At 41.1% G+C, this 23,840-nt stretch overlaps 1 protein-coding gene across 1 annotated transcript; it reads right to left on the bottom strand.

The window, feature by feature from the left end:
* Positions 1–2,789: 2,789 nt before the first annotated feature.
* Positions 2,790–23,840, bottom strand: IREB2 (iron responsive element binding protein 2). The gene is made up of 22 exons (XM_085070919.1): positions 23,684–23,840; positions 22,998–23,087; positions 19,676–19,841; positions 18,378–18,515; positions 16,159–16,383; positions 14,480–14,549; positions 13,285–13,468; positions 12,572–12,711; positions 12,028–12,199; positions 10,830–10,930; positions 10,242–10,358; positions 8,954–9,113; positions 7,984–8,119; positions 7,305–7,389; positions 6,544–6,700; positions 6,156–6,280; positions 5,749–5,853; positions 5,345–5,487; positions 4,724–4,871; positions 4,513–4,635; positions 3,810–3,995; positions 2,790–3,201 (listed from the first exon to the last, which is right to left on the bottom strand). Exons 1-22 carry the CDS (start codon positions 23,700–23,702, stop codon positions 3,091–3,093), a joined length of 2,901 nt encoding a protein of 966 aa, XP_084927045.1. The 5' UTR covers positions 23,703–23,840; the 3' UTR covers positions 2,790–3,090.

The raw sequence follows: 23,840 nt of genomic DNA, 5'->3' as shown, positions 1-23,840 counted from the left end.
TTGAACTTAAGATATATCTATACAATACTTACTGAACTTAAAACTTACACTGTTCTGTTGGCTTTAAACAGCAGACATTGATTTGCAGTTGCTTAAATATGATTAATATACATAGCTTCTTATCCTTATACTTAGGTGTAAAATGTATAAACATCAATGCTATCCCAAAGCTTCATAATTTGGGATGGGGAGGAACAGGGAAGCAAGAAGAGAAAACATTTACAAAAATTTAAACAAGATTCTCCCCCCAAATCCAAATGGAGAGAGGTCTAGGTTAAATACATCTAACACACTGAGTCACCTCTCAAACAGGTACATGTCCTCCTATGCTTTAGGATACTAAAGAGGTCTAACTGAGCGGCATTTGGTGTGTGAGCTCAGCAATCCTGACTGTCCCATGCCCTGCACTGCCAGAGGGCTCCTGCCTCTCCTGCCCACCTAAGGCTCTTGGGGTCCTAGAGTGTGTCCAAAGTTAAATGTCTTCCCTTTGCTGCTGGGCTCTTGAGCTGCACTTTGCACAGGGAGAGGAGCAGGGATGTTCCCATGGATCACGAGCCAGGTGTTCCCTGCACAGGCAGTTGGCTCCCCACCCCTGAGCAGATGGCACATGGGCAGTGCTGTCCCACACAGCACACCCACAGCTCAGGTACAGGTCCAAGGCTAGGAGTCAGCCTGCACCACTCACAGGTGCCACTGGCTTGGGCTTGGTTAGAGCTAGACCTGCTGCAGCAACTACAGGAGCCTCCAGCTGAGCAGCCCCTGTGCCCAAGCACAGCTCAGAACCTTTCTCTCACGGGCTGTAAGACACAGCAGTGGAACAGAATTAAAGTAGCTGCTAAGATAATGAAGCCCCCTGTGCCTCTAACAAGAGCTGACTTGCTTTACTGGGGACAACTTGCATCTAAGTCACATCCCTTGAAATTGCACTTCTTATCAGTCTGCCTCGGCATGTCTTGGATCCCTGTCTCCTGAAGCACAGGGTGAGGGCAGGGGGCTGTGTTCCCTTGAAGCATTAGCAGTTACACAAGTTGTAAATAGGCATGGAGTTGCAGTTTAATCATCTGCATGAGGCATGATTATGTACCAGCACTAAATTCCCATTTTCTCCCCAATAACATACATTTTCTTGAACTAAATCAAGAATATACCTTTGAGCTGGGACAAAATAATATTAGACACTGTTGTAAAAGAAGTAAGATCTGCTCAGTCACTCTGGATAGAATGAATGGAAGTGTACCACAGAACAGGAACTCATTCAGCATTCAGTTGAATATAATATTCAAAACCGCATTGATTTATCACCCTTAGCAGTGGTAGGAGTCACAGGAATGGTTTTCAGCTCACCTAAAAGAAAACCACATCAGACTAGTGAAATATAAAAACAGATTATACATAACTTCAAACTTTAGTGAACTTGTGAACTTTGTCTAACAAAACAGAAAAACATCTATCAAACTTAGGTCACTCAAATTAGTTTGGCCTTTGAACTGTCAAAAATGTAATACATTGTATTGATATAATTATGCAAGAGGTCTGGGGTATTTTGGTTTTGTTTTTCTTGTTTTTTTCTTTTTTTTTTAAGGAATGTCAAACATACTATTTAAAGATTTGAACAGTGCACCTATTAGTTCACAACTCAAGTACCTTAGTGTCTGGTTATAAATTAAAAGCACACGTAAATAAAGCTAATATAGTCCTCTTGAATGTTTTGATATTTAAGACAATGTTTATCGATACAGAACAAAAAATCTTATAAAGCAAAATCTTGACAATTTATAGGCAAATATTGCAGTTTTGTTCTCCAGCAGAAATTAATCTCTGCACAAACTGTAAGTGGAGTTATGAAGCTTTTCAAGACACAGGAACACAGGGAGAGCCTGCTGGAGCTGCAGAGTCACTCCCACAGCTCAGACACCACCAAAGCTCAGTGAAATGGGAACAAAAGCCATTCTGCAGGGACTCTGCATCTCCTGCTACTGTGAACTATGGAACAGGGCTTTCACCCTCAGTGTGCTGAGAATTACATCCAGAGCTACTGCAGTGCCCTAAGAGACAGGTTTGTTGAGTCTTCTGGGCTCTTGCTCAGAATGGGACACTGTGTAAGGGCTGGGAACTGCCAGCACATGAGAAAGCACTAAAAGGCAGTATGGCCACCTGCCTCCAACACCTGACAAGTTTAACTCATTACACATAGGTTGTATTTTAAAGCAGAGGAATTTAAACAGCCCTAGTAAATGTTTTAAAGGGTTTTCAAAGGTTACAACACTAGGGGGAGGTATTTTGTCTGATATTGCAGAGCCCAATAAAAATATGTCACAAATGACAAAGGGCATCCCTTGAAGCAGATGTGACAAACTTCAATTGAAGGGCATAAAGAAACATGGCTTAACCTGCATAAATGAAACAACTGTGAGATTTGTTTTTAAATGCAGAAATGTTTCCCATATTTCTAAGCACACAGTATTTCATATATTTCATAGCTTGAGCAGTTTAAATCTGGATCCAGATGAAATATAATCCCATAATAAAGGTAAGGAAGTCATCATCTGTGATACCATGTGGACTGCATTTTGTTCAGCCCATAACCTAAAGAACAAGAAATTGAAAACTAAGTATCTTTTTGAAGCTCTGGATGAAAAAAAAAGAAAAATCTGTTTGGCCTTTTAAGATTCCATGCTATCTGCTACTCTTAAACCAACAAACAGCAGTACACAGATTTACAGGTGCAAAAACTAGAGTGGAAACAACTGCAGAAAATCTTCTTACATAATAATCTTCAGCACAATCAGTTTCAATTTCGCATAGTTTATTTACAAAATGGTCTGATAAAACATCCCCTCCATACTTACAGCTCTCTTGTCACAATACACATGTTGATTTTAGCAATGTTTAATAGCACCATTAGAATATTATTTAAAATCAGAAAGGATCTCGTTGCAGTTACAATGATTCACAATCTTTTACATCCATGGACGAAGTAACTTTGAGCACACTAGGACTGTTTGCAGTTCCACAGTACAGATTCCTGGGTTCACACAAGGCATTTTCTGAGTTACCAGTTATGCAGGGTACCCAGAGAGTCAGTAGCTACTATAAGAATCTTCGAGCCACAAAGTTTAGACTTCCACCATTCTTGTATAAAGTTATCTCCATATTGTTTTCAAACAAGGCAATCACGCTGAATACTTTTCCAGTGCTTGTCTTCAAAAGAAAAGCAAAAAAGAGAAACCAATTAAGCTTTGCTTTCACTTCCCCTTGCTTATTCTCAGTAACATTCTAACCCCGAGTTTTGCTGAACACAAGTGAATTCAACCCTCTGGTGTGCCTCTACGGCCCCAAGCCTGCTGGGGACAGATGGAAGGGTTTTAGTGCACAGTTTAGATGCAGCTGTGAGCAGGCCAGGGGCCTGTTGGTAACCAAAAAACACCATGTTCCTAAGATGGCACCAATTGTGTCATGGGCTTGTTTAGAGAGAATGGAGAGCTGAAGCCTCTCTCAAATCATCACACCTATGGACAGACAAACTCAATTCTTCCCTCATACTGAGCCCATGAGGAGCAACACACCACTCAGAATGATCGAGAATATCAGGCTGCATACAAAGTTGTGTACAAAGATCGTGGGTATATGAACTTTGGGAAACTCCAACAGCCATGACAAACTTCAGGCAGGACTACAGGCTTACCTTCCAAGAGAATTAAGTTTTGTTTTTTTCCTGCTTTGTTTCCTATCATCAGAATGAACTTTTCTTTCTCTGCTTTCAATCATCAGTACATTCAACAGAGAAATTTAAAAAATTGCAAAGATACCTTAATATCCAAAGTCATTCTGGGCGACAGCTCTGAAGGGAACAATATAGAAAACTGCTCTCTGCCAGTGAGTCCCAAAGTACTTGGATTTTCCCCAGGACGAAACTGAAGTGGAGCAATGCCAATTCCAATCAGCTGACTCCTATGAACCTTCTCATAGCTCTCAGCTAGGACAGCTTTAACACCCTGCAAATACAAGTACAGCAGGCAGAGTGAAACACAGAGGTAACCTTCAAACACAGATTATGTCCAACATCTCACAACTCAAACTCAAGAGTAAAGAGTGCTTTGCAGAGTCCTTTAAGTACCCTGGTAACATCTTTTAGCTTTCCAGCTAAATGGAAGCAAACAAGCCAGAGCAGGCCCATGCAGTGTGAAATGGAGTTTGTTACAGACAGTGACCATGCTGGAGTGAACAGGACATGAATCAACGGCTGACTCAGAATATATTCTCAATATTAGTGGAAATTTGTCTCCAACAGTGAGATACTGAACACACCATGGAGACTCAACAGAGGTCAGCATAGACAAATGCCTGATTTGTCTACAAGTCTGGTACCCAAGGTGGTAAATTATATAATGAGGAAATTCAGATTTATCCTGACTAGGGATTTGCTCCCATGAAGATTCGAACAATCTATACAATACGTTTTTAGGTATTTCCAGAACAAAACACCCCCAAACACAAACAAACCAACAATACCAGTAAAAAAGGCCCTTTTGCAGCCCAGTCTCTTGAGCTACCCAGTCCATACTTCTTTCCTGCTAGAATAATTACAGGAATGCCTTCCTTCTGGTACAGCTCCGCTGCTTCAAACACATCTAGCTGTGGAATGACAAAGTGACACATTTTGAGTGAGTTCTAAACCTGCACCCCCATGCCAGAGTAGCTGTGCAAACAAATATATTCCTACCGTTTGTCCAGTTGGGAAGTGAATCGTTTTAGGAGCTGGTTTTCCTATGAACTTATTCAGAAGCTTGATATTTGCAAAGGTACCTCTTGTCATCACAGCATCATTACCTCTTCGAGCCCCATAAGAGTTGAATTCACGAGGTGTGAGTCTGGAATAAAAAAACAAATTGAAAGACATCAATTACTTTAAAGATTATCCAATTTAAAAAGGATACTATGATTTTTTTATAATTATTGCAGCATATCTAAGTTTTCAGTGGAAGATGTAAAGAACTAGACCTCCGACAAATGTAATTATTATAAATCATGAACAACGTGTGTAAATCTTTGCTGGGTTATTCATGAGGAAAGCTGCAATTTTAAATTCATTTTCTACAACTTCGTTTTGAAGTGCTACAAGCAGTGTGGTACTTACAGAAGAATTATGGGGAGACTGCTCTAGGAAACAACCCAGCTTACTAATCCTCTTACCAGTACCAGCGTATTTATTAGCATTTATTAATTATTTTGATTTTCCACATATAATCTCCCCTTGCTGCAGACAGGCATTTCTAGAGGAAGGCAACAGTGCTGATCAATTACTCAGCACATGCAGCAGTCCTGTGCCACCCCAAGTGCTCACCCTTTGCTGGTCAGGTACTTGGCAGCAGCACTGCTCCTTGCAATGCTCCCAGCAGGGGAAATGTGATCTGTGGTTACAGAGTCCCCCAGGTACAGCAACACGTGGGCATTTTCAACTGGCTGTGGTGAAACTGGTTCTTTGGCCTAAAAGGGAAGCGTGGGGAGAAAGAACAGAAGGGAAAAAACCAAAACATTAAAAATTTTCTTCCAGGAAATAAGAGACATAAAAACATATCTGCAGTATCTGAAGGCTCCTTGATGTATAGGCTCCACTCATTCCAGAGACACAAACAGTATTTAAAAGACTGAGAAACATTAGTGATAACTTTGAAGCTTTACTGGAATAGCTATTCCTTTACTTGAATGCAATGCATATAATGGGGTGGATAGATCCAATGTACTTACAAGTTTATCAAAAAAGGAAGGACATCTAATGTAAGTAGACTTTAAATCCCAGGGAAATAAAGTTGACTCTGGTGCTTCCAGTAAATTCCATCGTTTGTTTCCTTTCTACAAGAAAGAAAATTAATAAAAAACAACAGAAGATAGTTTATTATATTTTTATATCCAGACACTAAAGACTCACTGGGATTTTATTAATTACTATTCTTTAGTAAATAACTTTCTATTATTTACAAGTTACCTCACTGGGTATTACTTAGGAATCACTTTTTAATACAAGTACCCATCTCAGTTAAGCCCTCTGTTACCATAACAGAAATAAATGACAAACCAATCACATTCAACTGTAAAATATTATAAAACTAAAATGAAATGCAACCTTTAAATTATGTACAACAGACCACTCTTACCTCCATCTTTTCTTCCAATTCCTTAAACATGGATGATATCACACACTCCTCCTCCACTGTATGAAGCTCTTGTCGGGTGGGCCAAATATCTCGTAAGTAAATACTTTTCCCGTCAAAGCCGGTGCCTGAGTAAGATTTTAAACACAACAGTAGTTTTGAAGACTAAAATATCAGACTTGAGATTTGTATTAGAATATAGATGTGTATATATTCAGGCCTGCAGAGATGGTACCAGATAGGCAGAGTGAAAGCTCTGCTTTAGCCATGAGCAACACCAAACATGGCTGTGCTTTCTCTTCGCATGTGTTGGCTCTGGGTGCTGAAATGCAGGTGGTGCAGAGGTCTCTGCCCATGTGCACAGATGCAGAAACAGCAGGAAAACACTCACCCAAAGGCTCCGTGTCAAAGTCTATCCTGACGGTGCCCGCGATGGCGTAGGCCACGACCAGCGGAGGGGACGCCAGGTAGTTGGCACGGACACAGTCACACAGGCGGCCCTCAAAGTTCTTGGTGCCAGACAACACCCCACAGGCAATGATATCACCCTGAAAGACAGACCCAGACATGTTTTTCCAGCAGTCTGGGGTACTTCAACAGCTTACGCTATTTTTGTTGACTAAGTCAGGTGTGCTTTTAGCATTCCACTTCAAATATTTACTCTAACACTACAACTGAAAGGCATTTTTGCTCTCTCCCATTCCCTTCTCATTTTCCCCTTTGACATGCTCTCCTGTCACGTCAGCCAACTCCTTCCCTGCCTTTTATTTCTTTTATTTTTCTTCTGCTTCCGAAGAGAAAAAAAGTTGTAGCTGTTTAGACACTGCTGGTTAAAATGACTCAAACCCATAGCTTTCTAAAATCCTCCTCTTCACTTATGAGAGAAAATCTACACATTGCATCCTCTGCAAGATTAGATCTTGTGTATTTATCTTGCAATTTATAACTGTATTCTACAAATACAACTTATTGCATTTATTTTACGTAGCAATGAATTGGCATGGTCTCCCTCTAACAAGCAAATATGCCAACAACATCACGCAAAGTCCAAACCAAAAATGAAGTGTATTTTGCATGGATTACTGTATTTCTCAATTGCTTAACTGGGTGAGAAATACATTTCTGTGTTCAACAAGCCAGCCAGAGTTTTACCTGTTTTATTGCATTCCTGATGGCTTCTGGCAAAGGGGCTGTGTTCCCAACACAGGTGGAACACCCATAACCAACAACCTCAAACCTACAAGGGAAAAACCAATCAAGTAACACATTACATGGTCACAAGCAATTTGTTAACAAAACTTTTTCTTTTATTAACAATCTCCAGAATTGTTTTTTTCCTTTGACAGTTAAGACTTTTTAGAAAATGAACAGCAGACACTACATGTCATTGATGCAAACCACAGCTGAGCACTCTTACAGAATAATGAACATAATCCAGCTGTTACTTCTACAGAGCAATGAAAAAGATACTAAACAACCCTTGACAGCAGCAATGATAAGGAAAGACTAACATAGACTGTCCTGACAAATTTTCATCCAGCTTCCACTTTTGAAAGACATCATCATCAAGTGCACCCTGTCCTGCAAGTCACTTAAAATGAAATAATTTGTGACTGGAAAAACAGAGCTCTGATGGGTTAGAGCTACACATCATAAATTTTAAAGTGGGAATAAAATAAAGCAAAATAATTCTAAGTTAGCAAGTAAGTAAAATGGCAATCTATCAGGTTAGGAATTAGCCAACCCCAAATGTACAGCAAGACTATTTATCAGCCTGTACAGCCCCCATATGTACTATCTGCCTAAACCCCCAAACAGAGCCAGGCCTTACCCAAGCTTGCTGAGGTATGGCAATACTCCACTGGAACTGAGGTAATGTGTAACCATGCCACTGCCTGGTGATAAACTTGTTCTGATGTAGGGTTTCACCGCTAGGCCAGCCTCAACAGCTTTTTTGGCCAGGAGTCCTACCAAACAAAAAGGAAAGAGAGGACACAGATTATGATTTGTGTCCTTAATAGGATATCTATATGCTTCTACCATAGTTAAATCAAGCATAAGAAACCCCAGAGCGTTAGACAACTTTCAGTTTATTGCATTATTAAGACAACTACTGGCCTAAATAAAATTTCTTAACTCACAACAATACCATGCATGGTTTTGTTCCCATTCCTGGAAGGTAGATGCCCATTTTACTTTCTCTAAGACGAATATCTTTGCCATGTTCTAGCTGAGAGTGCCAATCCATACAGGGTACAGAAACAGAACACACAGCCCTAAGAGGAAGCTCACCTTGGCCACAGAGGATCTTAAAAAGAGGAGAGCAAGGTCTGACAGATGAGCTGTTCCAGCAAAACCCTCTGCAGCTTGTGAAGGTGTGGCAGATACCCCTGAACCAGTGACAGAAAAACTGCTTAGCAATACAGAGTTTCTGTGCTGGCTGTGGCACCACAGCTCATCATCCAGGACAGGCTGGAAGCTAAAGCCCACCTCCTGCATCAGCTGTGTCACTGTGTGCATCCACCTGACAAGAGCCCTGAACCTGCTTACCTGCTGTAATACTGCCAAGTGTAAATATTTGATAATTACTCTCCTTAGCACTGCTTTCAACATAAACTTAGATTGTATTATGGAAAAGCAACTTCCCCTATATAACCTCCAGAACCTACAAGCTAAGGCTCCAAGTCTGCAGTTTCACACCTGTAGGTCAGGTCACTACAGAGAACCTACAACAGTGAAGGTGAGGGCTGTACAAACATGGGAGCACCATTAAGATCCTGAGTTGTCTGATCCCAACATACCTGCAGCAAGCATGACAGATGGATTGCAATTGTTTGTACAGCTGATGACTGCAGCAACGACAACGCAGCCGTGGGACAGCTTGTATTCATTTCCTTCATACTGAACAGGCACAGTGTCATTCTGCTTCTCAGCTGCAATCTGAAACCCTTTAACACCAGACTGGATGACAAAAATACATGTTAGCAGTTGTTACAGTACAGAAAGGATGACATTACAGCAAGACCAAGTGAAGCCTGGTTTTGAAATAATACTCAGCTGTGCTAGGAACCCTTATGGAAATTTTAAAAGCAGCCCTCACTGCATGTCCCTCTGTCTGTACACTGATCTCATCCTTCTTCCTTCACAACTGCTTTAACTTTGCAACAGTTGTGAATAAATGCCAGTCTAAATGTGGTTGTTCCACAATTCACTTCCTTCTATGCATCAAAGAACATCCCCTTAAGAATACATATCTAATTTTACACATACTGGTTCCTGAATTAGAAGCCTGTCCAAGATTTTAATTGCAAGAGGGTGGTAACTAAACCAGAGTAGGTCAGTTAGCATTTTACACCCTCACCTGAGTGCTCTTCAGCACTCAAACTGGGTCCTCCAGAGGTCCCTTTCAACATCACCCTTTGTCTTCTGCCTTCAGCTATGACCTCCCTCCAGCACAACTGAACCACTGTACCACAGGCCTCATTATAAGCTGTTTTTAATACTGCTGCCAATCTTGAACTTTAATGATAAATGAAATGAAAACGAAGGTACATTCCTGTATTGGCTGCACTCTTCAGATACCTATGGATATCCCTAACCAAAAATAGTACCTTCAGAGTAAAAACATTCACTCTGTGAATGTTTACATTTAAACTGTAAGCAAAAATCATTTGCTAATGTAAGAACTCAGAACACTCAGCTACAAATCTTGGCAGTCTTTCTCCACCTCCTTTAAGGTATGGTGAGTTTTCTTAGGGTAAATTCTCCTTTGAAAATTAAGTGATACACAACTGTTTAAAAAAAACCCTGAAAAAGTGAACATGTTTGCCAAGCTCACCCTATGTACTATTTAAAGTTCCTTCTCCCTAGTAATCTAAACTGTGAAATTAAGGATTATTGGAAACTCATGTTCCTGCCAAAAACACCCATAATCTACCCTTGGGATGCTTGTCAAGCAAGAACAACCACCCTGGACAAGCAGTGTAGCAATAAGGAAGGTTCAGCAGGTATGCAAGGAATAGGTAACATAACATTTATTCATGTGAATTATAGGAAATACCTTTTGTAGAGAGCATCAGCAATACAAACCTTTTCATTTAAGCAGGCTTGGAAGTCACTTTTCATGTTATTAACAGCCACTCTATCTTGGGATCTCTTGGGGCCACTGACATATGGAACTATAGAACTTAGACTAACTTGCACTACCTAAGAAAGCAAGAAACAGAAAGTGCAGGCATTACCAACCCCAGCCCAGGAGTACACAGAATATACTCCTAAGACACCCAGGAACTCTTGTTTCAAATTTGAATGTTCTCAGACATTTAGAACTCTGGGGTTCCATTTTCAACACCACTCACTGTAATAGGCTATTTAACTTACTCCAAGCATTTTAACATTATCCTTAACTTTTCTACTATTCACAGTTCTCAGGATGACTGGAATTCAGTATCTGTTAGTTGACATAATAATGTTACTCTATTTCTCTTTTTTCCCCTTTTCCATTTCCCTTTTTCCCCCCACCCCCTCTATGTTTTACAAACAAACTCTGCTTCTCAAAACTGTGAGTTTATAAATACAACTTTGCTGAAAGCAATGAAAATTACGGTGGGGGACAAGACTGTTAAGCCACCAGTAGTTATTTATGAGAACCAAACAAACCACTCCTTTCAAGCATACCTGGGAATACTCAGGCTCTCTGGAAGAACTCTCATCATTTCTAAATAACTTCACAGCTTTAAGATATGCTTCCATGACTTCAAGCTTGGCCTTATCAAAACCTTAGAAAGGTTATTTCAAACATGAGAAAAGTCACATTAGAGACATAAATAAAACAAATCACACACCTTTCAGAAATACAGATTGTTTTAAGTGTAACACTCAAAGTACTTTTTTTCCAAGTACACTGCTTCCATATCCCAACTTCTATTCAGGAATGATACACAAATAAAAACATTTATAAACTTTTACTTTTTTTTCTAAATTAGCTTAACTTGTCTTCTTATATCAAGGAACAAAATAAACTATTTCAGCTCTAGCAGTGGTAACTCTATTTAAATTTACAGTTGTGTCCCTGAAGTCCATAAAGCTTTTTTCTGTTAGGACTTCCTTGTTTAGTACAGACCCTGTGCTTAGCTGACAATAGGCAGTGCTGCTGGCTACTCTTCCAAACCCATTCATTTGCTCTGCACTGATCAGACAAATGTTTGCTATTGAAAGCATTTAACTCTTATTTAAAAGCGGCAGATTTCAGTCTCAGAAAGTCTCACTCATGAGTGAGCTTTTTTTGGCATCTGTCACCCTGTGGTTTTCTGTTTGCAGTAGCATGATAAGGAATTGATATCCTCCTTGCTTAGCTTGAGATGCCAGTGAAATCATGGACTTCAAAGGGGAAATAAACCACTGGGAAAGATCAGAGACATGTTATGATTTGTTCTGCAGTTTCTAGTTATTTCTACTTATTTCTAGGAATCATTTTGATTTAGTAGGGAATCTACAGGTGGTTAAGGGATTCATTTTAGATAGAGAAGACTTACATTTCATACACATTTCAAAATGTGAGAATTTCCTCCATACTTTTCTTTTATAGGCTTACATATGCTTCCAAAAACCAGGACTTTCGATGTTGAGAAGCAATATAATGTTTGCAAGTCAGGCATTAGACAAATGGACCAAACTGGACACAAACCTCATGCACAAGTCTAATTACACATTAAATCCACATCAGAACTCTGCAGAAAAGCACTGTGTAAGAATTAAGGAGTTTGAAACAAAAACTCAATAGTTCTTACACGGGGGTTTTCTGCAGAGCAAAAAACATATTACCACAAATGAAAAACACAATTACAATAAATCACTCCTTTAATTAAATCCTTACCTGCATGCTTTAAGTGCTTCAAAGTCACATTATCAACAGGGAAAAAACTCAGAATAGCACCATATTCAGGACACATATTTGCTATTGTGGTTCGGTCTGCTACGGACAGCTGGGAAACACCACTCCCAAAAAACTCAACAAATTTTCCAGCCACATCAGCTTGTCTAAGATGCTGTTGGAAAGAACACACAATACCTGTTACATGAAGAGCTACAGTGCAGTCTATATTTGTCACAGTTCACAAATCATGAACATTGAAAACAAAAAGTTGAAACCCTAAGGCTTATGCTTCCAAAAAAAAATTTATTATGCATTATTTTTTAAAGGAGCTCTATAAGCACAACACTATAGAGAGAAAAGAAAAAGAACCCCACTACTTTAAAAGTCAGGCAAATAAAAACTTTTAGAGATTCTTTGTACCTTTCTGCACTGCCATGATTAAAGGTATACTAAAAACACTCCCTGAATTTAATTAACTTCTCAAACACCACTGGTAGAACTTGCAACAAACTCTCTTTTGTTTGAAAAGGCATTGAGCTCTTACCTTTGTAACACTTAGAACAATATCGATGGATGTGGCAAAGGGGCTGACAGTGCCTGTCAGCTCACAGCCCACCACCTCGGGCAGAGTGAGAGTGATGGGCATTCCCAGCATCACCGCTTCCGTCTCAATGCCCCCGACGCCTGCAAGGAGAGTGGGACATGGCTTTTTACCACCTTAACTAACCTACACTCATTATGTTAAGGTCCTAAAACATAGTAAAAACCTTTCTATTACAACTAAAGACTCATGACAATAAACATATTGCTGCTTCTCCCTCACAACTGAAAGGCATCACTCCGTACACAACAAGGACACAGCAAGAAATGTAGACGTTCCATTAAATATTTGCACATCAAAAATAAAATCAAGTGAGACTACTGCTCAATTTAGACATCACAGTCAACCAGAAAATATTTTATATCTAAAACTAATTTTCTGAGAGAAAAGAAACCTTCATGCAAATTTTTGCTGTACTAACACAGCACTTATTTGAATATCAGCTGGTTTTTGGCCATTTTCTTTTTAAATTACAAAGAGTGATTTCTCAACAGAGAAAAATGTTAGTCAAGATTACTTGTAGACAGAAAACATTCAGAAGAATAATTCAAGAGTCTGTTATGCCTGAGACACAAACATGCAGTAGGAAGAAATATTTCTCAGTCAAGCTTTAGCTGCCTTTCCAAGAGCAATGAAGTTCTGGTGAGCATACTTACCCCAGCCCAAGATACCCAAGCCATTTACCATGGTTGTGTGTGAGTCTGTGCCAACCAAACTATCAGGGTGCAGGAAATCTTTAACGTCAAAAACCACTCGGGACAAATATTCCAAGTTCACTTGGTGTGCCGTTCCAGTCTCGGGTGGAATTATGGAAATATTCTCGAAAACTTTTGAGCTCCACTGTAATTTTTCCAAAATGAGAATGAAAGAGTTGCATTTTTTAGAAAGGTATATTCAAATCTTAGAACATAATTAAAAAGACAACATTAAGACACAATAAAAGAGTCCTTGCTATTTACCCAAATGGCTTTTTGGCCCTTTGTCAAACAGAGGTGTGTGATCTCCTTGGATACATTCGTAATCATCAACAAAAGCATTCACTGAATTCCTCTGAAGACTGAATCAATAATTCATGCCTACCTTTCAAACACAGGGCTGAAGAAATCTCTCCCCTTCCAGTTCACATAAGTGATTACAAGCCCACCTAACATCAGTGTTTAGACAATAGAACCTAAGCACTTCTATTTACAGCAGAATTTATATTTATACCATAACTGAGTTCAGGTTTGACACTCCAGGGCAAGATCACTTAGGAGGGGACATTTAACAGAGCTGACATAGAAACTTGAAACAAGATTCAGCCTGGCCATTTCCTTTCTTAATAATGAAAAAGCTAATTTGCAACTTTCTGAAAGAAACCTCTAGCCTACATCCATGCAAAGAGCTTTAATGATTGCAGTGATCCTAAACCAGGTCAAATCAGTGGATGAGGATCAAATAGCAACATTGCAGAGCCTTGAACAGAGAAGCTGATGTTCACCATAGGACTTCTGCTGCCCAGTTTGAGAGCAGCCATGTCTGAACACTGGAATCCACCCAACTTGAGGGACTTTTGTAACAGAGGTATGAATAAACGACCCTTTCAGACAGAACCTCATTGTGACCCAAGGCACTGAGCTCATGAAAGGCATTAAAAAGACTAATGCTTCATAAATCCCCACTGACAAGAACCAAATCAGAGTAAACTTTTTCAAGTTAGAAAGCCAATTTTCTGTTCTTGTATTAAATTCAGAACCTGACACTTCCAAATGATTATATTTAATTTAATTTATCATCTAAACCTGCATACTGGTAGACAAATGACTCTTTAAAAAGCCCAAATCACAAAGCTTGCAGGTAACACAGACATACCTTAAAAAATTGAAGCCTCTCTCTATTTCTGCCAAACTCCATCTCCTGATTTTTCAATACTGTCTCAGGCCTAGGCAGAAAACAAGTTTACAAGTACTGTCATAATTTATTTCAAATTACAGAAGAACAAGTTGTAGTTTTAGTTTGTTTGATGAAAGACTCATATAAGCCCACAGGACTCTTTGAAGTGGTTTATTAGAACAAAGATAATTGCTTCCCTGCAGCAATCTTTCAGTAAACAGTGAGAAATGGCTGATTTCATATGTGCTGTGTGAGAACCTGCTTATTCTAGGTATGGCTTGCCTAAAGTGTGTGATCTCAAAAATACTTTAAGAGATCTATTCTAAGCATGTGCTACAATACACAGAAGCTTTTTTTACCCCTTATCAGTTGTCTCGCAGGCTCCACATCTCAAAACCCCACACATTAAAGAACCAAGACCTTCACGAGTTCACACAGAAACACTCTCCACATTGAGAACTAGCCCTTAGTAACTGAGCAGAATATCAGGCCAATTGTAACTATTCTCCACCTCCCTTCAAGCCACAGGATTTTCTTCATAAGTATGAACTATCTTTTTTAGTTATGTGTTATTTATTGAGATACTGATACTTGTTGTAACAGAATAATCCATAATTTAAGAGGAATAACCTCTGCTTTGACCAGCTGAACAAGGAAGGGAAGACATTTGCTTTGTACCAGGAAGGAAGTCCTCAATTTTTATAAGTCTATTTTACAGTCATGACCCTTCCCTTTCTTCTCTGGAGCAACAGCAGGTCAGCAGCTCTCCTGCTTCACCAAGCCCTGAGGACAGTCAGTGTTCACACTACAGCTTCATAAATACCACTGCTGGTCTGCTGCCAGAACACCAATATTGCTGAAAACATCACTCCTGCATCCCAACACCTGTACTGAGCAGGAATATTTCCACTTCTATAACATTACCACAGCACTCAGCACAATATCACTGTGGGATACAGATTTGATCAGCTTTTTAATTGTACACCTGTCCAGTACAGGCAGATAGGGATCTGAACAGTCCATCAGACAAAGAGGCAGCAGCTGAAGGAGGATTACGCATAATTGGCATAAATGGAATGGTGCACAACGACCTGTTAATAACACACAAATCTGGGAGAGGCACAGACATGAAGCTCCCCTGGGCTACTACAGAGGCAGGATATTTACTGAATTTCAACTTGGTGACAGATGGGCTGTGGGATCCTGTACAGGCTGGGGGATGATGTATAGGCTAGTTCTCAGTTCTTTAAGAGCCAGAGACTTCTGAAAAGTTAATACACAAAAGCTACTAATTACTTTTAGAAATAAATTAATGCTTCATTGAGTTATTCACTCAGGCTTGCTTTGCAACAGACACAGAATTACTCCTATGCTTTGTTGTTGTGAAGAAGCCAGAAAAGTACTACAATTTTAATTTACAGTCACAGCCATGAGCCAATAGTTGGCCATCTGCACTGTGTTCAGGTAGAGCTCTTCTTGCAAAAAATAAAGTTTATTGTAGACTAATTCCTATCTGCTACATCAGACCTACTGCTAGATACTGAAACCTTTCTATGGCATGGGTGAAGAGTACAAAAGAATCCCATTTCCCTGAGCTGTCACAGGCAGCGCTCAACAACACAAGGGTACAAAACAATTTAGCACAGGAGCTTTCTTACTCAGGCACAGGCTGAAAGTGGAAGGGGCAGAGGATGGGGGTGTTCTCAATCTGCGCAGAGAAGGCTCCCGAGCTGCGGCCAGCCTCGCCCGTGCTGCACGAGCCCCTGCAGCCGCTGTGGCCTCGGCACGTGGGCAACTTGCGCGGCTGCGCCTTCAGCGGGGACAGCTTGGCCAGCGGCTTCTGCGCCTCGCCCCCGCCGGGGTTGGGAGCATTCTGTATTGCACTGCAACATTAAACACAACCGTCAGTGAGACACTGGGCATTTGGTTCTTCATGCACACACAGCCCCCCCCTTGGTTTTTGCAATGCCTTCAACAGATTATAAAATGGTATCTGCAAAAATAGTTATTTTATTACAACCCTGTCGCAAAGTAAACTACTGCTGGATAAGCTTTGTTAAGAAATGTAGGTAAGAAGTGAACAGAACTGGATTGTCTGATGGATTAACACCAAAAAAATTCTTCCATTTGTTACAACAGACCAGAAATCTTTATAAACAGTATTGCAGAGCCTGAACTCAGAGTTTTAAACTTGGAAGGTGTGGACAGAGTCTCAACCAAATGGTAGGCTAAACTTGTTTCTTTTTTTAAGACAGTGCTGTACATGTTCTGTTAAAACCACAGAGGAATGATTATGATTACAGGCAAAACTTTCTCAAGGAAAGAAACATAACTTGATTATTTAATTACACTTTTTATACATATTCTCAAAGGCTCAGATAAATTTTATACACTATTCAAGTCAGTCAGAAGTAACACAGAAAAGCTACTTTTTTTTTAACAATAAAGTCCATATAGCACACTAGCTTCTATTTGTATGACATTCAGTCTGTGCAGGAGAGCAAAGAAAGCTTATTGTGAAAAACTAATGACTTTCACCTCTCTCAGTAATTATTAAATCACAAAGTTGCAATTAAAGCCACTGCTTTCTTCTGCCTCAGTAACACAGCCAAATACTTAGTTATCAAATCGCAGGGTATGCCTGGCCTCAGAGGATAGCTTGTCTAAATCCCACCCCAGCCCACCAGGCTGTGACACAGATGGGAGCTCTCTATAAAGGCAGCACAAACCACCCTGCAGCGAAGGGTTTCTTATCACAGGCCAGCAGCTGCTGAGCCCCAAAGCTTTCCAGAGTGACGCTCCAGAGGCCGGATTTATCATTACAAAGCAGCATGTTGAGACCTCTTGCCAACACTTGGTCTGCCTGATAATTTTAGGCTGGCCTAATTGCAATGGAATCAGCTGTCCCTGCAGACACAGGCATGGACAGAGCACAGCACTGACAACATACATGCAGCACAACAGATCATCTAGCTTCTCGCTCTTCTAATACTCAGCAAGCTGAAATCCTGTCACTACTTGGAAGGTCGACAGAAATGACTCACACAGCCATGTCCTTTGACCACAGGCTTTTTCCCCATGAACTTTTAAAATTTCCAAAGAGTCTGACAAATTTACGCAATTCTGCGTGAGTTTGGAAGGCTCCACAATCCAGAGGCAGGGGAGAAGGTGAAGGAAAGCTGCATTATTTAGTATTTACTTCAGCAAGCACTAAATAAAAACTCCTCATTTTTCCTCTTGTGCAGTATTTATGCACAAGTATTTAGCAAAGGCAGCCCCAGTGTGTTCATCATATCATTGCCTGTCAGACAAGGAAAATCATGCTAGTAGCTTTCCAGTCCCCTTAGCTTTCCAGACTTCTCCAAAATATCTGCAGCTTCATTTATCTGGTGTTAAATCAAGGCCCATAAAAAATCCAAATCATGGGCTGCAATGATAGTCTTTCAATATGCCCAGTAGAACTGCAGGCCCCTTCTCTGGAGCTGTGACAAGGCAATCACATTTGGAAAAAAAGTTCTGTTTAACTTGAACAATAAAATCAGAGCAAAGCAAAATTACTAACGCCCTCTGCCTCATTCTCTTGAGACATATTATTTTCTGGAAACCATGCCAGATCCTGTTATTTCAGCAAAATCTTGCCTAGAATTTGGATTATCAGTCAACTTCATCCATAAGGCCTCACAAATATTCTTTCTGTCCTTCAAGAGTGCTTATCCATTTTTATCCAGCCCTTTTTCAGATACCACCAGGTCTTGTTTCACAGATTCACACATGGCAAATGATTTGATGGGATAGTAACAAGACCTGAATGAATCCACACTTCAGTGTCAGACAAAAATATATAGCTTGTAAAAATAAAAAAATGTAGGTATATTACCATTTGCTGAAATCAATCTGCAGAGAATGGTCAACAGTGAGATCAGTTGGGCAGGCAGGATTGACTTTCACCGGATCTCCTCCAGCATTTCTCACAGCTTCCCTCATGGCAGCAAAATCCACCATTGCTGGAATTCCACTAACAGATGGAAAAACAAAATAGTAAAACAACATGAGACATTAATTCACTGAAATGCACACACTTCTTTTTAAATTTTATTGAACTAGCTTAGTCCTATATCAGAAAATATACCTGTTATTCTCTAAAGTTTAAAGGACCTGAACCATTTTTGGAGTCAGTGGAGTTGGTACACCCTCTCAACGAGCAAAAGCATGTTTGAAGACACTGTACCAAACAAGAACATGGGATCATCTCCAAGATAATGACATTTCTCTTGTGTCTTGCTTCGCTTCTCAAGTGTGATGGTACTTTAGTACAGTAGGAATCTTTAGGTACTCCTTACCCTTACAACAGAACCTTGCTATGCAAACAATGCTTGTGCTATACATTTAACACCTTAGCATGTATTATTTGTCTACCAGAGCCATTTCTGAAGCTCATAGCATTTCACAAATATATTCATGTTGCTATGACATGGATAAGCACACCTGAAGTACAAAACAGAGAGGAGGCAATGTTTATATAACACAGTACTGCATAAATCTTACTGGCTTTGCCTGCTAAGCAGATGTTACCTCATTTTTATTATCAACATAATTCCTTTTTTTAATTATCTCACTTTTAATAAATATACAGAGTCAGCAAGACAGCTTAAATTGAATATTTGCAAATTGCTGAAGGACTGCCCTTTTAGCTATGCCATAGCTATGCCATAGTCAAATCACAAAGAAAATTAATATCCTAGGAGGCTGCTTTTTCAATATATGTATTATTCATGGATTCTACTGGATTACTCATTGTGGAGTAAGCAATATTTAATCTTCAATTATCTGAAGGAAGAAATGTCAGTGACAGTGTGAACTGTCAACCATCTGACTCCAGCCAAAACATCACCACTTCCATTTGTGTTCTGGCTCTCATCCTGTAAAATGTTTCTTGCAGGCCAGCAGTTTCAGCCTTGCCAACCTGCCTGGAAGCCAGAGTACCCTACAGAACAACTCCTACCCTTGCATCACATGGAAATATCATGAGGAATCTACTGCACAACAGAAGCAGCGCACAGGTTTCTACCTGGGTATCAAGAGGGGAGGTGTGATTTATTCTCAGCCAAAGAATTGAACACAAACTCAGTGAGTTTGCATAGGTTCTTTTGGGGGCTTTGGTGTACACACACTTACGTGAAGTCTTGAAGAACAACTCTGGCAGGACAGAAGGGCACTTCAACATGGTTCTGTTTTGTTTTCCAGTCCAAGATGTTCATAGCATCCGTTTCTTTCACTAAGAAGCCATCGCAGTTCCGGACGCTGGACTCAAACAACACTCGGATGGAGTAAGGCAGAGTATCTGGGGTGAGGCAAGGGACAGATGCCATGAGTGCAACACTTGCAGCTTACAGAGTCTTTTAAAATTACCATCTCACATTTCTACAGAATTTCACTTTTCTAGGGCTTGGAAGAATGAGAGCTTCAGGCACCTGCTTTTCCAGTTGGCTTTGGATGTGATCTTCCTTACACAACATGGAACAGTGAGCTGCACAATGCACACATTGAGGGAGATGAGTTATCCTATGCAGTCTGAATGGGAGATACCAATGGCTTGACCACATTGTTTAGACAGTGACCTTCAATTAGGTATGTTATGATGCCAGGGGAGAGATGCAAGGAATGTAGATCTGGGGATCATTGATCAGAGCAAGTCAAAAGCAATCACTACTGGAATACTGAAAACCACTTTACCTGTACATTTTGCCATTCCATTACTCAAGACACCCAGCCAAAAGCAACCAATGCCAGAATAATATTTTCAATAAACTGTGATACGAAGACCAGAAACTATTCTGCCACGTGTCCTTTCAAAATTAACACACTTCATAAAACATAAAGAAGGACATTTCATTAAATACAACTGGAGTTAGTTTGCCACTGATCTGAATTAAGGTACTGACAAGCAGCAGTCTTCTGCACAAAAATAAAAAGGGAAATGGAAATGAGAATGAATAAAGAGGGAAGAGAAAAAATCCCCAATGTCACTATTCACTGCAAACAAACAAAACAACCACTAAGGAAAAGAAATCAAGAATAATTCACATTTCTCCCCCAAATCCCACTATTTTCAGCATCATTCATGCAAACAAGCTTCATGAAAACAGTGAGAAATATAAAAAAAAGTTAGCTGGAAGAAAGTGAAACAAATTAGTTCAGGCATTAATTAAAAAAAAAAGAGGTTTAGTGGTCTCAACATAATCCAGTGGTTTGTTCACAAACTATTAATATAAAATTTGTGGACTCTGTTCTCATTGTGTCTTTCTCAGATATTATCCACTGTTCTCTAGTTAGACAAGTCACTATTTTGAGTTTAAGATTTGAGTAAACTTGAGTACAAAGATGCCATCAAAGAAGTCTAATGAACCTTCATGCCACCACTCAATTGATTTAAAAGGCAGATTTCCAGAAGAGAACTGGTTTGCCCTCTCGTGGGTTACAAATCTCACTGCCCCAGGGGCTGCTCAGCACAGCTCTGGAGCAGCAACTGCTTCTGTCCATGAGGCACCAGCAAGCTCCCATCTGCAACACTGTGTGCAGTTCTGGGCTTCCCAGGATACAGGGCAGCTCCAGAAATGAGTTCACATCCAGCACAGGGCCCTCTAGGAGCCTCTGGGACTGCTGTGCCTGACACACAGGAGCTGCAGGGAGACCTGGGCTGGCTCACCCCGAGGGGAGATGGTGACCTGACTGCAGCAGCCAGCACCTCCCAGGGACTGCAGGCCTAAATTAGCAGAAGTGCCCAGTGAAAGAACAGAAAAAGTCCCAGGGTGCAGGAAAGGACATTGGGACTGGGTACAAGGGAAAAGCAGCTCACAAAGAGTGTGGTTAAGCACAGGATCATGGGAGGCACTGGAATCTCTGTCCTCCCAGACTTGCATAGCTTAATCAAGAAAGGTTTCCCACATCAGCTCCAGCCCCAGCAAGAGCCTGGTCTAGATCTCAGCATGGCCTCTCTGCCCTAAATCCTTCTGAGCTCTCCCCATTTTCCCCATAAATCCTTAACACTAGAAAATTGGCAAATAAATGAATTAACACTTACATTAGTTATCTGATTAATATCAACTGGCAATTAATGTCAAATTACAGTCAGAAGCCCCAAGGCAGAGGGCAAACAGGTAAAACTCAAACTGTTCTAGCAACAAATGCAGTGAGCAATTCCAGATGCTGGATTTGCTACCAGTGCTGTCCCACGCTGTGTCTAGATGTTATTTAGTATTTTGCCATCTTGAAGCTAACATGAGGCTTCCAGCTTCTGCACAGAAATTTCTATTGGAAGACAAAGACCCTCTTAGCGCAGTCTGCTTAGACTCCTGAGAGTATCTTCAGGAACAACCATTGCTGCTCCAAGCTTTATGGCGCATTTTAGCAGAAAGTTGTATATTGTTGTTTTATTTCCACCCCTGTCATGAGGCTTTTCAAAAAACTGCTGTGGAACTGCTTGGTTTTGTTACTACCACTGCACTGCTTCTCCCTGGACAAAGCCACCAACAGAAGCACTGTTTCGTCCATATGTGCTTATCTGAAAGATTGACTTTGTTTCTACAAGCAGGGGAAATTTGCCAGAGCACAGAGCTGTTGCACAAAGTTTCAGTCTTTGTGCCTCTCTCTCTCTTCTCTTCAAGAAACACGGAGTTAATTACTGTGGTCAAATATGGGTTTAAAGTGAAATATCCCCCAGGTTTTTTTAATTCAAGAAGCATATCACAAATTCTGTGAATACAGACGAATTCAGACTTTGCAAAACAGAAAAATATCCCAAAAGCCTTTCCTAAGTACCCCATGTAAGTATTCCAGTTTAATGTGAAAACAAAGGGAGAGAATAACGCCAGTGTGCTTTGATTACCTGCAAGACTAAAGCCTGTTCCAGCTGGCAGTGGGCAAAGCTCCCTCCCCTGCATGGACTCCCCTCCCACCACACGTGCAACATTGTGAGTGTTTCAAAGGCACTTGGACAGAGACCCAGTGAAGGTCTTTTTGGCGCAGACTGCCATTGCATACTAATGACAAGATGAGATTAAGCAACAGCATGAGCACCACAAAACCTCAGCCTGCAGCAGGAGCCATGTTCTAGCAAACAGTTACCCACCATGTGAGGCTGCTGGGGAGGTGAAACTAGAACACCATGAAGCTGTAGAGAACTACAGTAAAACCTATATTTATTTCTAAAGCATTAAATAGGAGTTCTTTGTCACTTCCTTTTTTTCCCGAAAGTGTAATTCTTCTCATTTGGAGTACTGTTGAAAGCTGCAGAAACACCTGTACTTTCTCACTTACTGAAAAAAAAGCTTACAGGTATTACCCTTGCCAACTTCATAAATCAGTAAAAACGTGGGAAATGGTCACCCTCCAAACACACCCATTAGGAATTCTCAACTGCATCTCCTCCCAGTGCAGGGCAGCCAGGGGTGCAGTTTGCTGCTGGTACCACCCCAATTACCCCCCGAGAGCATCGTACCATACTTGGCGCCTCCGAGCTTCGACACATTGTAAAACTTCTTCTCGGGGTGGTTTTCCAAAGCTTCAATGGCGGGCTGGTAAGGGTTTCCTGGGGGACAAAACAAAGTTACAACCACGAACCAACGGGGCGCTTCAGCACTTCACTGAGGGCTCACAAAAAGAATTTGTATTTCTAATTATACAAAAAATAACGTTCCTCTAGACTGTAAATAAGTGTAATACGGAAAGGTTTCTAAATGGATTGAGACACCTCGTGATGGAGATGTGTGACTAAGGTGAATTTTAAAAGCATCAGTAATAGCAGATACATACAGGTCATGCAGGTCGGCAGCACGGCCTGAGCACACCTGACCTTTGTTGTCTCAGTTTGCCATCTACACACAGGATAAGATACCTCACCAGCGCAGATAAGAGACATGGGTTTTAATACAGCAGGAAGCACAAAGCACTGACTGCCACGCCAACGTCAAGACAACAGGAGACCAAAATAAACCTGGTGCCCGAATTAAGTGCCCGGAATAAATAACCCCCAGGAGGGAGCGGACAGCGGGCGGGGACGGGGCCGCTCCCCCCCGGCGGGACCCCCGCGGCCCGGGACAGCGCGGTTGGGCGGCGCAGAAGGGAGGCGATGTGCCGGGGCGCGGTGTCGCGGCGGGCGGGCGGCGCCGTCCCGCAGTGACCGACCTGTCCTGGGAGGGTCCATCGCCGGCGACCATGTCAGCGTGAGGGAGCGGGCCGGGGGGCGCCGGCGGGCCGCCAGCTCTCGCGAGACTGCGCCCGCGCCCCGCCCCGCCACCGCGGGGGGCGCCGCTCTCGCGAGACCTGCGCCCTGCCGGGGAGG

This window comes from Lichenostomus cassidix, chromosome 10 (genome assembly GCF_008360975.1).
Source record: "Lichenostomus cassidix isolate B80296 chromosome 10, HeHo_3.0, whole genome shotgun sequence".
NCBI lineage: Eukaryota > Metazoa > Chordata > Aves > Passeriformes > Meliphagidae > Lichenostomus > Lichenostomus cassidix.
This window is presented reverse-complemented; position numbering and strand designations above follow the sequence as displayed.